The 14632-nt window shown below is 37.6% G+C and overlaps 1 protein-coding gene across 3 annotated transcripts in view; it reads right to left on the minus strand.

The window, feature by feature from the left end:
• LOC124613303 (protein outspread) overlaps positions 1-14632 on the minus strand; it is a 760625-nt gene that overhangs the window by 69374 nt on the left and 676619 nt on the right. For all 3 annotated transcript variants that reach the window (XR_006979633.1, XM_047142013.1, XM_047142002.1), the window contains exons 7-11: positions 13849-14052; positions 11612-11913; positions 10926-11066; positions 9035-9196; positions 7025-7200 (exon numbers count right to left, since the gene is read on the minus strand). Coding sequence is in view for 2 of the 3 variants with exons in the window: in XM_047142013.1 (XP_046997969.1) it covers positions 7025-7200; positions 9035-9196; positions 10926-11066; positions 11612-11913; positions 13849-14052 (985 nt within the window). In the remaining variant the exon portion in view is untranslated. The remainder of the gene's footprint in view (positions 1-7024; positions 7201-9034; positions 9197-10925; positions 11067-11611; positions 11914-13848; positions 14053-14632) is intronic.

Here is a 14632-nt window from a genome sequence, read left to right on the forward strand (position 1 = left end):
CGTCACATACCACAGAGTTTTTGCATAAATTAGTTTTACTGTCAATCTATACACAACAGATGTATAACTAATGAAGCTTCACAAGTTGAACTTAAGGTGGGGAAGGAATAAAACTGATCATTATTCCTTCATTTTAACACCACAACAGAAAACTGAAGTCTTGTTTGCTATGTTCTCACTTTCAGTGGCAGTCCAAGTAGGTCCCAATAATTAAGAAAACCAGCATTGATCTTGATGATGCAAATGAGCTGTTAAGTTGCTAACTGCAATTTATGGATCAATTGTATCAAATCCCTAATAATTTATTAAGCAGTTAAATGACAATAACCACTAATCAAATTATGAATCATCAGAAATTGGTGATAATTTATGCTAGGACAGATCACAAGACATGCAGCAGTTTTTCATCTCCTTAAATGACTTAAGAGTAGTAAATGGTTCAGTCTGCTCTACCAAGCTCTCCAGACACCTACTGATGGCTTTTAACAACTGTTATAAAAATTTAAGATGCTCTTGCATAATTTAAAACAAAATGCCAGTGGTTGAAAATACCGCTTCAGTTGTAATTTTTTTTAGTATCCCATGATCGGTTTTGGGCTGTTACAAGCCCATCTTCTGGTGTCGTACTGGAAATAGCAAGAGACGGGAGATAATTTTAACACAATGGAACACACACAAAAAAACAAAAAATTTTTCTAAAAAAGTTTTAAAAACCTTTAAAAACATTTTGAAACCCAACAGGAGGTTTTGAATTTTTTTAAAGTTTTAAAAATTTTCTTAGAAATTTTTTTTGTTTTTTGTGTGTGTTGCGGCATGTGAAAATTATCTCCCGTCTCTTACTATGTCCAGTATGACACCTGAAGACGGGCTTATAACAGCCTGAAACCTGTCGTGGGATAATAAAAGAAATTTACAACCGAAGTGGTATTTCAACCACTGGTATAATACTCAGTTGCGGATGTTCTTCCAACAGGACTGTTTGTTAAAACAAAATATTTTTCCAGAATTTTGAATTTACCAAATACTCAGCACCACGTCATTTTGGAATTTAAGGGTCTATACTTTTCTGTACTCTACTGCCATAACATATTGCCATCCAGTACTGGATCCTTACCAGATAGGCTTGGCAGACGACATTCCCAATGTTCAAAGAAGGACAGATCATTTTTATTACCATCAAACAGGAGGGAGGAGGAGGAGGAGGAGGAGGAGGAGGAGGAGGAGGGGTGGGGAGGGGGGAGAGAGAGAGAGAGAGAGAGAGAGAGAGAGAGTCACGGTTATGGTAAGCGAGTTAGTGTGGCAAACATTAAAACAAAGGCAATTTTTGTTGCTGTAAGATCTTATCACAAAATTTTGGTCACGAATTTTCTTCTCAAAATGCCAAAATATCTATTTGAGTATCACCTACTTGGGGAGAAATGACCACCACAATAAAATAAAAAAAATCAGATCTCACATATTCAATTTTCCTGTTTTGAAAGAGGGTGGAAGAGGAGGGAGGTGAGTGTCTTGGGAGAAGGTACACAAACAGACAAAGTTGTAAGGAGTGAAAACATGAAAATGCAAATGAACCACTTACTTGCCATCAATGTACATTACTGTAAGAGATCATACTCACTCATTCACTTATGTTCCAGTGATCCCACCTTTAGAAGTCTTACTGAAGCCCAAAATTTAAGGCGAACTTCAATGCACGGTGCTTTTAATAGTTTCCACAACAGGACTGTCCCCAAATCTCTTAGAAAACTCAACTAGATTCTGGTGATATATAAAGTACACCACCGGCAACATGAAATCAGTACCTTCACTACACAATAACAATTGTGATGTCAGTGCCACTAAAGCAGAGTTAGTGAACACGGTTTTCTGAAACTCCTTAACCAAAGGAGAATTACTAAAGATGATAGCAGAAGAGGGATTCACACTGGTTAACAAGAGAGCAAACAATACATACATCACACACAATGGTAGCAGCACCCAGACATAATCCTTTACAAAGGCAACAATCTCGAAATAATGGACCACAACGTGATATATTCCGCCGTGAGACAACAATAAAGAAACACTGTCCAGTGGCAACCACCTTCCAAATGAAAAAACCTAAATGCACACAACAGAAAACAAAGTACACGGGAAGAACCTCAGAAAGATACACGAGAATTAAAATACACGAAAATGGAGACAAGCTTACCGTCTTTGACAACAAAATACAGGAAAAGAACCTAAGGACCTAGATGCTGCAGCAGCAGTGCTAGAAGACATAATTAAAGCCGCAACCACCACAACCAATGAGAGAAAGGCAAAGAGATGGTTCGATCAACAATGCTACACAGACAGAAAAAGATTCTTACTAGCCCTCCATGTGGCCAAACACACACAAAAACAGGACGACCTGATCACATATAGCATACTCGGAAAAGAATACAAGAACGTCCTAAAGAAAAAACAAGAGGATTTCACAGAACTCTAAGCTAAAAGAATGGTGGAAGAAGCAAACAAAAACCCCTACGTAGCTCTAAACTCATGACGGTCTCAGACAATGTGGAAAATAGAGATGCCAGTCTGGGAGGACCACTTCACCAACAACCTAAATCAACAGTGTGTCAACGAAGCTCATGAAACAACAAGACAATATGAAGACATCAGAAGATTCACGACAGAGGAAATTAGAAACACTATATCAACACTGAAGAACAAGAAGCAGCAGGGCTGGGCAGGATATTCAACACACACATCAAGACAGCCTCAGAAGTTTTAATTCCAGCAATCACGGACATGATGAACTTGTCTCCATGCAGGACGAATCCCAGAGACATGAAGAACCTCGACAATCAGAATGCTGTAGAAGGGGAAAGGAAAACCACATGACCCGAACTCATACCAGGGGATTGCCCTGGAGAACAACCTCCTCAAAATACTGACAAGCCTAATGGAGATAAGACTAACAGAAGAAAACGACAACAAGATCCCAGAGGAACAATTTGGATTCAGGAAAGGCTGAAGCAGCCTACACACAGTCAAAAACCTGATAGATGACATAGAGGAGAAAATAAAGACTCCCGAAAGGAAAATTTCACACAGTACTCATCGATTTCACAAAGGCATTTGACAATCTCAACAGGCCTGTAACATGCACCAAAATAGAACAGCTGGTGGAACAAAACAAGGAACTAAGTGTCTTGACACACGACATCCTGAGCAAAAACTCCATCATAATATCAGACAACGTAACAACCTCGCAAGAAATTACACAGACAAATGGAGTGTTAGAAGAACACACCCTCAGTCCCTTCAGTTCAACGTAGCCACATACGACGTGGTCCTGGCAATAAGAACTTCGGCTCCGTCCCTCAAGATCTATATATCTGGGCGTAATGGTTCAGACAACAGCACACTCATACAGACTCCACACAATACAACGAGCATCAGCCGCAACCAAAGCCATCTATGAAATCAGGTCACTAAGCAAACTATCCCTGGATACAGCCATGGTCCTCTTTGCAGCCAAAATTGTTCCTATTCTAGCATTTGCAATAGAGATAACATGGGAAAAGCTGCGCTATGGAGACCTATTATGAGCAGAAAAAGTGAGAAACAGATTCCTGAAGGCAACCGTCGGAATTTCCAACCACACGAAGTCAAGATTAGCGTACAAACTCATTAGAGAAACATTTCTAGTAGAGGACCTGAGATGGCAATTCAACTTGCTCTACACAGACAACTGGAAGAAACTGCGGCTAGAGAGGGAGAAGAAAAAGAAGGAGATATGGTCAGAGTTCTGCTCTTCAGAGGCCATGAAATCCAGAGCACTTCATAAATTCCATGACAGTCCATGCCTATCATCACATACTCTGCAAGACCAAGACATACCACGACCTAGACTCGATATGCATATGTGAACTCTGGGAAAAACATTGTGACTGATACCACATACTAAAGTGTAAAAAACGTGTGAATCAATCATAGACCTCTGCGTTAAATAATGTATCTTAATACGCACAACTTGTGCACAATGAAGTTTATTATATATTATTAACCAAAGGAGGCAAATCAAATATTCCAGAATTCAAATCAAAAATAAATGCTAACATGAATAACTTAGAAGTAGATATCATCAGTCCAGTGAAGCAGCTTAAATCACTTGTAGTATGAAGGCTTTCACGACCGGATGACATATCTTCTGGTAAACCTTGCGGGATGTAAGGTCGTGATCCATGAAACTCTTCAGCTCCTAACGTTTCATCCAGTGCTTCGCTGGACATCTTCAGAGGGGTGTTTCTCCTCCGGTGAGTCTTGCCGACTCAAGACTCACCGGAGGAGAAACACCCCTCTGAAGATGTCCAGCGAAGCACTGGACGAAACGTTAGGAGCTGAAGAGTTTCATGGATCACGACCTTACATCCCGCAAGGTTTACCAGAAGATTAAATCACTTAATAAAGGCAAGGCCTCCAATCCAGATTGTATACCAGTCAGATTCCTTTCAGGGTATACTGATATAATAGCCCCATACTTAGCAATCATATACAACAGCTCACTCATCGAAAGATCTTTAACTAAAGAATGGAAAGTTGCACAAGTCACAATAATACCCAAGAGAGGAAATAGGAGTAATCCACTGAATTACAAAGCCATATCACAAAAATCGATTTGCATTAGGCTTTTGGAACACAGGCTGTGTTTGAAGATCTAGAAAATAATTTATTGATGAACAGTCATCACAGATTCAGACAACACTGTTCTTGTGAAACACAACTGGCTCTTTATTCTCATGAAGCAATGACTTCTATTGACAGAAATGTCAAATTGATTCCATACTCTTTATTTCCAGAAGGCTTTTGACACCATACATCACAAGAGACTTCAAATCAAATTGTGTGCCTATAGAGTATCATCTCAGTTGTGTGACTGGATTCAAAAGTTCCTGTCAAGAAAGTCACAGTTTGAAGTAACTGAAAGAAAGTCATCAAGTAAAACGAAAGTAATATTTAGTATTCCCCAAGGAACTGTTATAGGATCTCTGCTGTTCGTGATCTACATAAACAATTTAGGAGACAATCTGAGCAGCCCTCTTGGATGGTTTGTGGATGATTGTGTCTTTACTGTCTCGTAAAGTCATCAGATTATCAAAACCAGCTGCAAAATGATTTAAAAAATATGTTTAAGATGTAAAAAATGGAAATTGACTCTAAATAGTGGAAAGTGTTCAGTCATCCACATAACTACTAAAAGAAATCTGCTACATTTTGGTTACAAGAAAACTCTCACAAATCTAAAAGCAGTAAATTCAACTAAATCCTTAGGGATTATAATTATGTACAACTTAAATTGCAACTATCACACTGACAATGTTGTCTGGAAAACAAACCAAAGACTGCGATTATTGGCAGAACATTTAAAAATGCAACAAGTCTACTAAAGAGACTGCTTACACTATGCTTGTCCGTCCTCTTCAGAAATACTGCTGTGTTATGTTTGATCCATATCAGATGGGAACAATGGAGGACATCGAAAAGGTTCAAAGAAGCGCAGTTCATTTTGTATTATTGTGAAATAGGGTAGAGAGTTTCACAGACAAGATACATGAATTGCGATGCCAATCATTAAAACATAGGCGTTTTTCATTGTAGAACCAACTTTCTCTCCTGAGTATGGAAATATTCTGCCGACATCCACATACCTATGCAGAAATGAGAATCGACACATACTTCAACAGAAGCTCTTCATAGAAAAATGATCTGTATACAGCACCACCACCACCACCACCACCAGCAGCAGCAGCAGCAGCAGCAGCAGCAGCAATAGTGTCAACAAATTGCTTAATAAAATTTGTCCTTACGCCAAATAAGTTTGATTTACTAAATAAGAAAGAGTGCTTCTGCTTTGGAAAAAGATGCAGCTTCATCAGTTATACTAAATAGCTGTTGTTTACCTCCTACCAGTAGTTTAATATTTACTGTGTTATGAAAGTACAGATTGCTACTCAGCCAACAGAGGAGTAATTGAGTCATAGCCAGGCACAACAAAAAGACTCTTATACATTTAAGCTTTCAGTCAAAGTGCCTTCTTTTGAGGTAGAAAAAATACACAAAAATTCGTGCAAGCACAGCTCAGAGTGTGCCAGTTGTACTTACATGAATGTACGCATTTTCTACTTTAGAAAAAGGCCCTTTGGTCAAACGCTTAAATGTATAGCAGTCTTTTTGTTATGGCTTTCCGCAACTCAACATCTTCTCTACACAGTGAGTAGCAATTTCTTCTTTTCAAAATATTGTCATTATTCCAGCCTCAGTTTTCCACTGTTTAATATTTACTTTATTACACTGGTAATTTAAAAGAAAATAGTTATCTAGATTTGTAAATACAGTGGCCTGTTTACAATACACTACTACTTGTCATACAATTCTGTAATAAATACTTCAACTTGACATATAGCTAATAGAAATTTTCAACTGCTTAGCTTAGATCATTTGTAGGAGGGGGGCTAATGAAGTACATTTTCGATTTTCCTTTGAACTGCTATGTATTTCTAATTTCTTGCTTTCAATATAATAGAGGGAAACATGTATTTAAAAACAAAGATGATGTGACTTGCCATACGAAAGTGCTGGCAGGTCGATAGAAACACAAACAGACACATACATACACACAAAATTCAAGCTTTCGCAACAAACTGTTGCCTCATCAGGAAAGAGGGAAGGAGAGGGAAAGACGAAAGGAAGTGGGTTTTAAGGGAGAGGGTAAGGAGTCATGTCTTTCCGCTCCCGGGATTGGAATGACTCCTTACCCTCTCCCTTAAAACCCACTTCCTTTCGTCTTTCCCTCTCCTTCCCTCTTTCCTGATGAGGCAACAGTTTGTTGCGAAAGCTTGAATTTTGTGTGTATGTAAGTGTCTGTTTGTGTTTCTATCGACCTGCCAGCGCTTTCGTATGGTAAGTTGTCACATCATCTTTGTTTTTAAATATAATTTCTTGCTTTACTTTACTGGAGTGTGTGATCCGCACTTCACATACTAGAAAAACTTACAATGGCCTACAAGAAAGTTGATTTCCTCCGAGGTCATTGTCAAGTTTTGCATCAGTCACTATTACACCATCCACAACAGGATCCTTCAATCCTGCAGCTCGACGGAGTGCTACCATCCAGTTTGCTCTAATACCAGATGTAACAGCTGATAGCACACACTGCTTGCTGTCCCATGTCTGTAATAAAATACAGCTCACATTAGCTACACAAGTACTTTACAAAATGGAGTAGCTTTTCAGTTAACAAGAAATATATGTCAATTATTTCCAGAAACTATGAAATGGAATTTAAAGCAACCATGCTGAATTGGTTTTAGAGATTATGTTCAATGACAAACAAGACACTTCACAGTAATATTAAAGCTTTAAACATGGCTGCATTGTCAGCGACTGTTACAAGGTAAAATTAAAACAATTGCAGCCCTTTGTCACAAAAATAATGTCTTTTTGAACTAGTTTTAGGCCACTTCTACGTGTGCCTTCATCAGAAATAAAACCTTTAAAACTGGCATGTCACGTATGCCACATGACATGTATGGCACATGACACGCCAGTTTTAAATGTTTTATTTCTAATGAAGGCACTCGTAGAAGTGGCTGCAATTGTTTAAATTTTACACTTCACAGTCACAAATTTCTCTCTAAGATTCCAAAATATATTCTGAACACTTAGTACATTTTTCTTACATGGATAATTATGATTTTTCTTCCACTTCTGGCAAACAAATGTGAATTTATGTATTTGCAATTTTTAAAGTAAAACTTAGACTCATAGCATACAACATTACAATGCTACATAAATAGCACATACACAGAGCATACTTGAAATTAGTGTGCTAAACAGATGAGACTGGAGGAAGAGATTAATAATGGACAAACAATACAACAAATTTATTACATCTTGTGTAACGAGATGGTAGCATCCACAAAACGTCTGGCAGTGAACGAGTAGCAACACAATGTGTGGCGCCCACAAAAAGTGCTGCGTTTCAACCTAACTGCCGAGCAGAGTCCGAAAGCATGGTGAAAAAGAGACATGGGACTAAAAGTGTGCGACAGCGCAAAAGATTTAATGGCATAAATTCAAGGGAGCAGAGAAAAAGTAAACAAGAATCCAAAATAAGCTAGCATGTGACTGACTTCAGAGTTCGCATAGCCAAAGCAGTAAAGTTACAAATCCAGAAGCACTGCTGAATGTGTGCAACTCTCACGCTGCTTACAGTGGAGTCACAGATCACTCTGACACCTGATTGCAAACCACACCAGGTCTGACATGTGCAAGTCTGACAGAAATGCCAAAAAATTCAAATCCATTTGTATAACTCTGAGGTAGAAGCAATGATAGGCTAGGTAGGAGGAAAGGGTATGAGTAATGCTGATCATCGTCAGAAACTCTAATAATGTTCACAGTGCTATGCCCCATAGTCCAAACAGTGGGACTTTTGTGACTGATATTTGAAACCATGAACAGAATGTAATATGTTAATGTTGCCACATTACTATTGCCACCTATATTTCTGTAAGAGAGGCAAAACTGTGTGAAAATGCAATCTGAGCATTGGAGCATCATGCAAAATTAACATTCCCCATAGTGCTTTATATGACAGTATTATAGCAAAGTTTACATATGGAAAAAATGGTGTGCAGCTCTCATTGCACGTAGTAATGAATGGTAGTGCAACATAAACCACTAGGAACACAAACAGTTTTCAGCTGAAAAAACAGTAACAATATTTAAAAAAATTGACACTTAGCACTATTACAGGTGACAGTTCAATAAAAAAAAATGCCTTTATAGCTTTTCAAAATTGACATGCACATACTGTGTTCTCACATATTTCACAAACCACATAAAAATTGCCAACAATACTATGGTCTCTTAAGGCAAGCAAGAATACTATCCATAAAATAAATTTTGATCATAAAATATAGACAAATGTATACTGACAATGTGAAGCAATATTTGTGAAATATCTAATTCTTTCACAGTTTCTTATCATGAAACTACTTACATCTATTTGGAAGCCGTAATTTCTGGCCACTTGTACTTCAATCACATTGCTGACTCCATTCAAGTCAATTACACCATCCAGTATACCATTGTCTTCTGCTGTAGGATCTCTATAATACATCAAGGCAGCACCACGAAGAACAAACCAATGTTTATTCCATTCCTAAAACAAGACAAAAAATAAATACATAAAAATTAAAATTGGTTCGGATAACAGAAAAAGGTGCCCTGGACACATTCATTTTTTAACCTTAAGGTGAAGCCTGTTAGCCAACACCTTCAAACAAAGAAAAGAAGAAATCACGCATGAGAGGAACATGTAAATATACCTGAAAACAAAATTAAAGAGTGTCCATACAGGCTTCCACAATAAAAATGAATTTTTTTTTCCTTTTTAGTAGTCTTAATTTAATTATGGAGTTGTCCAGTTTATATATGCTTACAGAAATAGCTAAAAGTTTTAAACGGACAGCTAAATACAAAGATAATAGCCATAGAAAACCTGATTTTTCTGCCAGCGCCTAAAAATGTTCACACAAATTCAGCTGCGTAGCGTCTCTGACAAATCAGTCTCATGAAGTCACAACAGAGAGAGAAACACAGATAATATGCACAGTCCTCCTTTCTTCATTATGACTTGGAACGTGTGTGCGTGTGTGTGTGTGTGTGTGTGTGTGTGTGTGTGTGTGTGTGTGTGTGTGTTATTTATATGCCCTCCTTCATCCAGTTTTACGCTGCCAGATTATCGCTATACAGAGCAAATCGACAACAACAAACAAATGCAGGATAACAAGTACCATACCATCCTTAATCAGTATCACCATCCAGTAGCAATATGTAATTACATCAGGCCTTTTATGAGGTATAATATGACTATGACTAATATGACTATGTAGTAGTGATAGTCTCACCACTACATAACCAATATTTACAATAATTATGGATAAACATACAGGAATAAAGAGATTGTCACAGTCATACCTAACTAACCAATAATTTTTACTGTAGGACAAACAATGATTATGTTAATAGTAAGGGTAACAAAATATGAGGTGAGGCACGCAATAGAAGAGAGATTAAAATAGATGAACATGGAGAGAGTGGGCAAAGCAATGAAGATAAAATTACGGGAAAATGAGAATAAAAAACCTCATTGATGATAGCCAATAGTTTGAAAAGTATGCAGAATGCTAAAATATGAGAGATAAGTGAAATAAATGGAAAGCCTGCTGAGACTAATGGAACTGTAGTGAAAAGGGGAGGGATGTGGGTAGGGTGGAGGAAGTAGGGAGTAGGCAGGCAAGAGGGGGTGAGAAAGAAAGGATTAATACAAGACAAGCTCTAATTAATGAAAGAAAGAAAATTTACACAGTTACGTTCAGCTCCCTCTACAGAATTATGTGGCTGTGTTACTGGCTGAGTGGATTCAAATAAAAATTTTGGTACAGCAAGTGGACAGAAACCATACATGTTGCACAACATTCTCTTCCGAATTACAGTACCTCTGCAATAAGCTTGCTTGTACACATTTATCCACTTGTTTATTGTTTTTGTGCTCAACCTAACACAAAAATCCACAGTGTCTTTACAGAATAGATCATTTAAAGGACTGAAATATGCAATGCAAGGTAGGTGAAAAATGAGATGTGTCGGGAGAAACTGAAATGATCACACGGGTAGACTCAGGGTGGGGGTTAAGACTGGCTGAACAGTGCTTATGCAACAGCTTTTACTAAAGAGTTAGAAAGACTACAACATACATTTCAAACACTGTGAAGAGTGTTGTGGGCTATGAACACAATAGTAAGGACATCAATATATTTTAATTAGAATAATTTGTAGAGCTTATTTTTGAGATTAATTGAAGGAATATATACATATAAATATCACACCTTATTTGTACCCAATTTCATTAGCCAGCCTTTCTTGATATTCAGCAGTTCCTCTGCAGGGAGATCAACACGTAGCTCAGAATTTGGTGAATATCTTTGGCTTGAAAGGTCGAGTCCACAACCATCAGGATCTCCACGTACCTTGAAAAGCACAATAATCATTTACAAATATGAAAACACGTTATATTGTTTCGAAACATTCTCCATTTCATGCTTTGGAAATAAAATTACTATTACTGATGACTAAAGAGTAGAATGGGCTATGAAATCTATTGCAAAATCTGATAGAAAAAACTAAACAAGTCAATATCAGAAGTACTAACATATTTACAACTGAATGTGAACATTCTTGGCAGTGATGATCAAGTAGTGACTTTTGTCAATGATAGAACAAAGTTGGATTAACCATATTTCCCAGGTCACTTTGCACTGCATTGCATTTGAAACTCTTCCAATAGACAAAGTGGACCGGTAATTAATGAAAGCACAGCATATTTCTCAAATTTTTAAGAAGTAAATTGTTCCAGAAAAATGATTGCTTTACCTGCATACACATTCAAGTAGTTTCTGTCAATTATGAAAAGGAGATTAACATTAAAAATTTTGTTTCTTAAGCAAAGCACTGTCAATGTAAAGGAAAAGGAAAGTAGTGCAATATAAATTCCACTTGCATAATAGGTACTAACATTTGATTTTTCCCGTAACAGTTTATCATCTCTGGTGTCAGCTTCTGTCATTCCTCGCAATGCAGGATTGATAAATGGTTTCTTCGTTTGATCTTTTAGTTGCTGTTCCTCCTCACTACATTCACCATCTCGAGTAGGCTTCAAGCTGCTGGCTTTATGGAGGTAGAGACTACTGGCAATAGGAGCATTTCGCTTGTAGCGGACCCTTGTTATAGAGTCTGCAATATCCTTAAGTTTTTCATCTCTTTTGCTCTCACTATCATAATTATCAAACAGTATCCTCCGAGATGAGTCCGTTTTATCTGTTGGAATATGAAACCATGATTTTAAGCACACACTTAAATAATTACAAGACACCAATACATTTACCTAGTTACAAAAAAAATTTCAAATGTGTGTGAATTGCTAAGGGACCAAACTGCTTAGGTCATCGGTCTTTAGACTCACATACTACTTAAACTAACGTATGCTAAGAACAAGCGCGAACAAAGAGGGATGTATGAATATACATCACTTGTCGGACAGTTAATAATCTGATCTCCTTTCTACACAGGTTTATTTTCTGTGGTATTTTCTTCAAACAACTGACTAAATAGTACAATGTACATTGGCTGTCGCAAGTGGTTGTGAACTAACAGTCTGACATTTGAATCTTTTGCATTTGTGGTACCATCTTTTTATTCAAAAATGTATGCTCCCTTCCCTCCCGTTCCTCAGTCCACTGATCCCATATTCTGGAGGGACATTCACATTTAACTTTCACTATGACCTCATTTTAGAGCTATGGGTTTTCATCATCATATGAAGGTCTTTAATATACAATGATACTGTTCTCATGTAATGTGCATGTTTAGTGACTGTGCCTGATTAATGGTGTGTTTCCAGGTATTCTGCCAAATTGTTGTTGTTGTTTCTATTTTATCCAACAGGTTTTTGAGGACTGACCTAGCCGTCTTCTTCATTTGCTGTGAGTTTTGCTGTTAACATGTTAAGAGCCAAACTTGCAGCACCTGAAGAAGAAGACGACAGGGTTGGTGTTGAAATTTTGTGCAGAAAATGGAAAGAACAACTTTGAAGAACACCCAGAATCACACCATTAATCAATCACCTTACGGAAAATGTATGAGTGTTCTATGGCACTATGCTAGCTGCCAGTGCCAGTATCCGGGATGTTGAGAGCCAGTTGTGGGCCAGCTTGCCTCAGGAGAGGATACAAATGTTCCATGCAACCCTTCCCAATCTAATCAGCTCTTGCATCCAAGCCAGAGGGGGTGTAATATCATACTGATAAATGGGCTCACACTGCCAAGTACTTTATAAATTTGCTTCGATATTGTTATCACTGAAATAATATGACATATCCTAACTGAGAAGTAGTTTCATTCATTTTCTGCGCCACTTCTTGATGCTTCACTTTTTTTGTGAGACAGTGCATTTTAAATGTGTGTACCATGCATCACAAAATTTTCAACCATGGAACTACAGCTGTTTTCTATTGTTATGTGCTGTGCCCAATGGGCTATGGCCCAAAGAGGAGGACACTGCAATGCACTTCATGGTTTCCGTGCCAGTCTGAAAGTTTCAAATTCACTTTTCTACACAATTTTAACTATAATTGAGTGATAATCTGAGGCTCTCCGCTAATACTTTCAGAGGCCAATTTTGATCATCTATTCTGACAGCTCTATGTGTTAGATAACAGTCAGTTAATAATGAGCACTTTGAACAACTACTGTGCCCCACAATCATTAAATGATCGTAATATTACAGAATAATAATATCACCACCACTACCCTGATCCGTTTTACATTATGAAAAATTACATGTATGTCATGATGTCTACTGGAGACAAATGTGAACAGTCTTGACTCCAATGAATACTACACAGTTCACAGTTCAGCTTATAAATATACTTCAAAATCGGCAATAGCACTCTCGTAATAAAACACGTTAATTTAATATCTTACCAGAACTATGTGGATATGACAAACACACACACACACACACACACACACACACACACACACACACACACCCTCTCTCTCTCTCTCTCTCTCTCTCTCTCTCTCTCTCTCTCGCTCTCCCTCTCTCTCCCTCTCCCCCCCCCCCCTCTCTCTCAGCTTTTTATCACTAAAAGTAAATAAAACATAAGGCAGTTCAAATTACGAGATTACAATGAAATTACCTTGGCAAAGCTTTACTTTTAAAAAATTACAGAATTTTATTTTAGATTTCACCTTGTATATCAGCTGATGCCATTTTCCTTTCTCGCCACGAAGGAAGAATACCAGGTACACCAGAGAAATCTTCCGAGAAACTTCGGGCTGACTTTACTCCTCGTTTCTCTCTATTTACAACACGTCTAGTTCGACTCTTTTCCTCTGTTTGTATTTTATCTCTTGTTGGTGGTGATGCTGATGACACAGGTTTGTCACCATACCCTTTATTGAACAAAGAAGTAAATAATAATTTCACAGTTACGCATAAAGTGTACAAATTATTTATGGACAATGTAGGAAAAGATAGATTGCCACTTACCATAAAGAAGAAATGTCAAGTTAACAGAAAGGCACAATGAAAAAGACACTCACATACAGCTTTCAGCCACAGCCTTCATCATCAGTAAAGAGTGTCTCCAATGAGGTGTCCTCTTTACTGATGAAGGCTGTGGCTAAAAGCTATATGTGAGTGTCTTTTAATCGTGCTTGTCTGCAGTCTATCTTTTTCTACAATGCTGATATTCCTACATGGAGTTTCCACTGTTTGGTTTAAATTATTTATGGAAAATACCTACAGTATTTGAAAGAACATAGGGCATATTAAAAACTGCACTACACAGTATTGTTGTTTCATTACAATATTTATTTTATAGTTCATAGTGAAATTCTACACAGAGCCAATAAAGACAGAAAACTAAAATTACTTTAAATTTTCACGGTCAGTAAACACGTCACAGAATCGTTAATAATCAAATGTAGTCACATCATTGCTGAAGTAGCAGCCAGTTACTATTTTTCTCGC

Source organism: Schistocerca americana, chromosome 1 (assembly GCF_021461395.2).
Source record: "Schistocerca americana isolate TAMUIC-IGC-003095 chromosome 1, iqSchAmer2.1, whole genome shotgun sequence".
Taxonomy (NCBI): domain Eukaryota; kingdom Metazoa; phylum Arthropoda; class Insecta; order Orthoptera; family Acrididae; genus Schistocerca; species Schistocerca americana.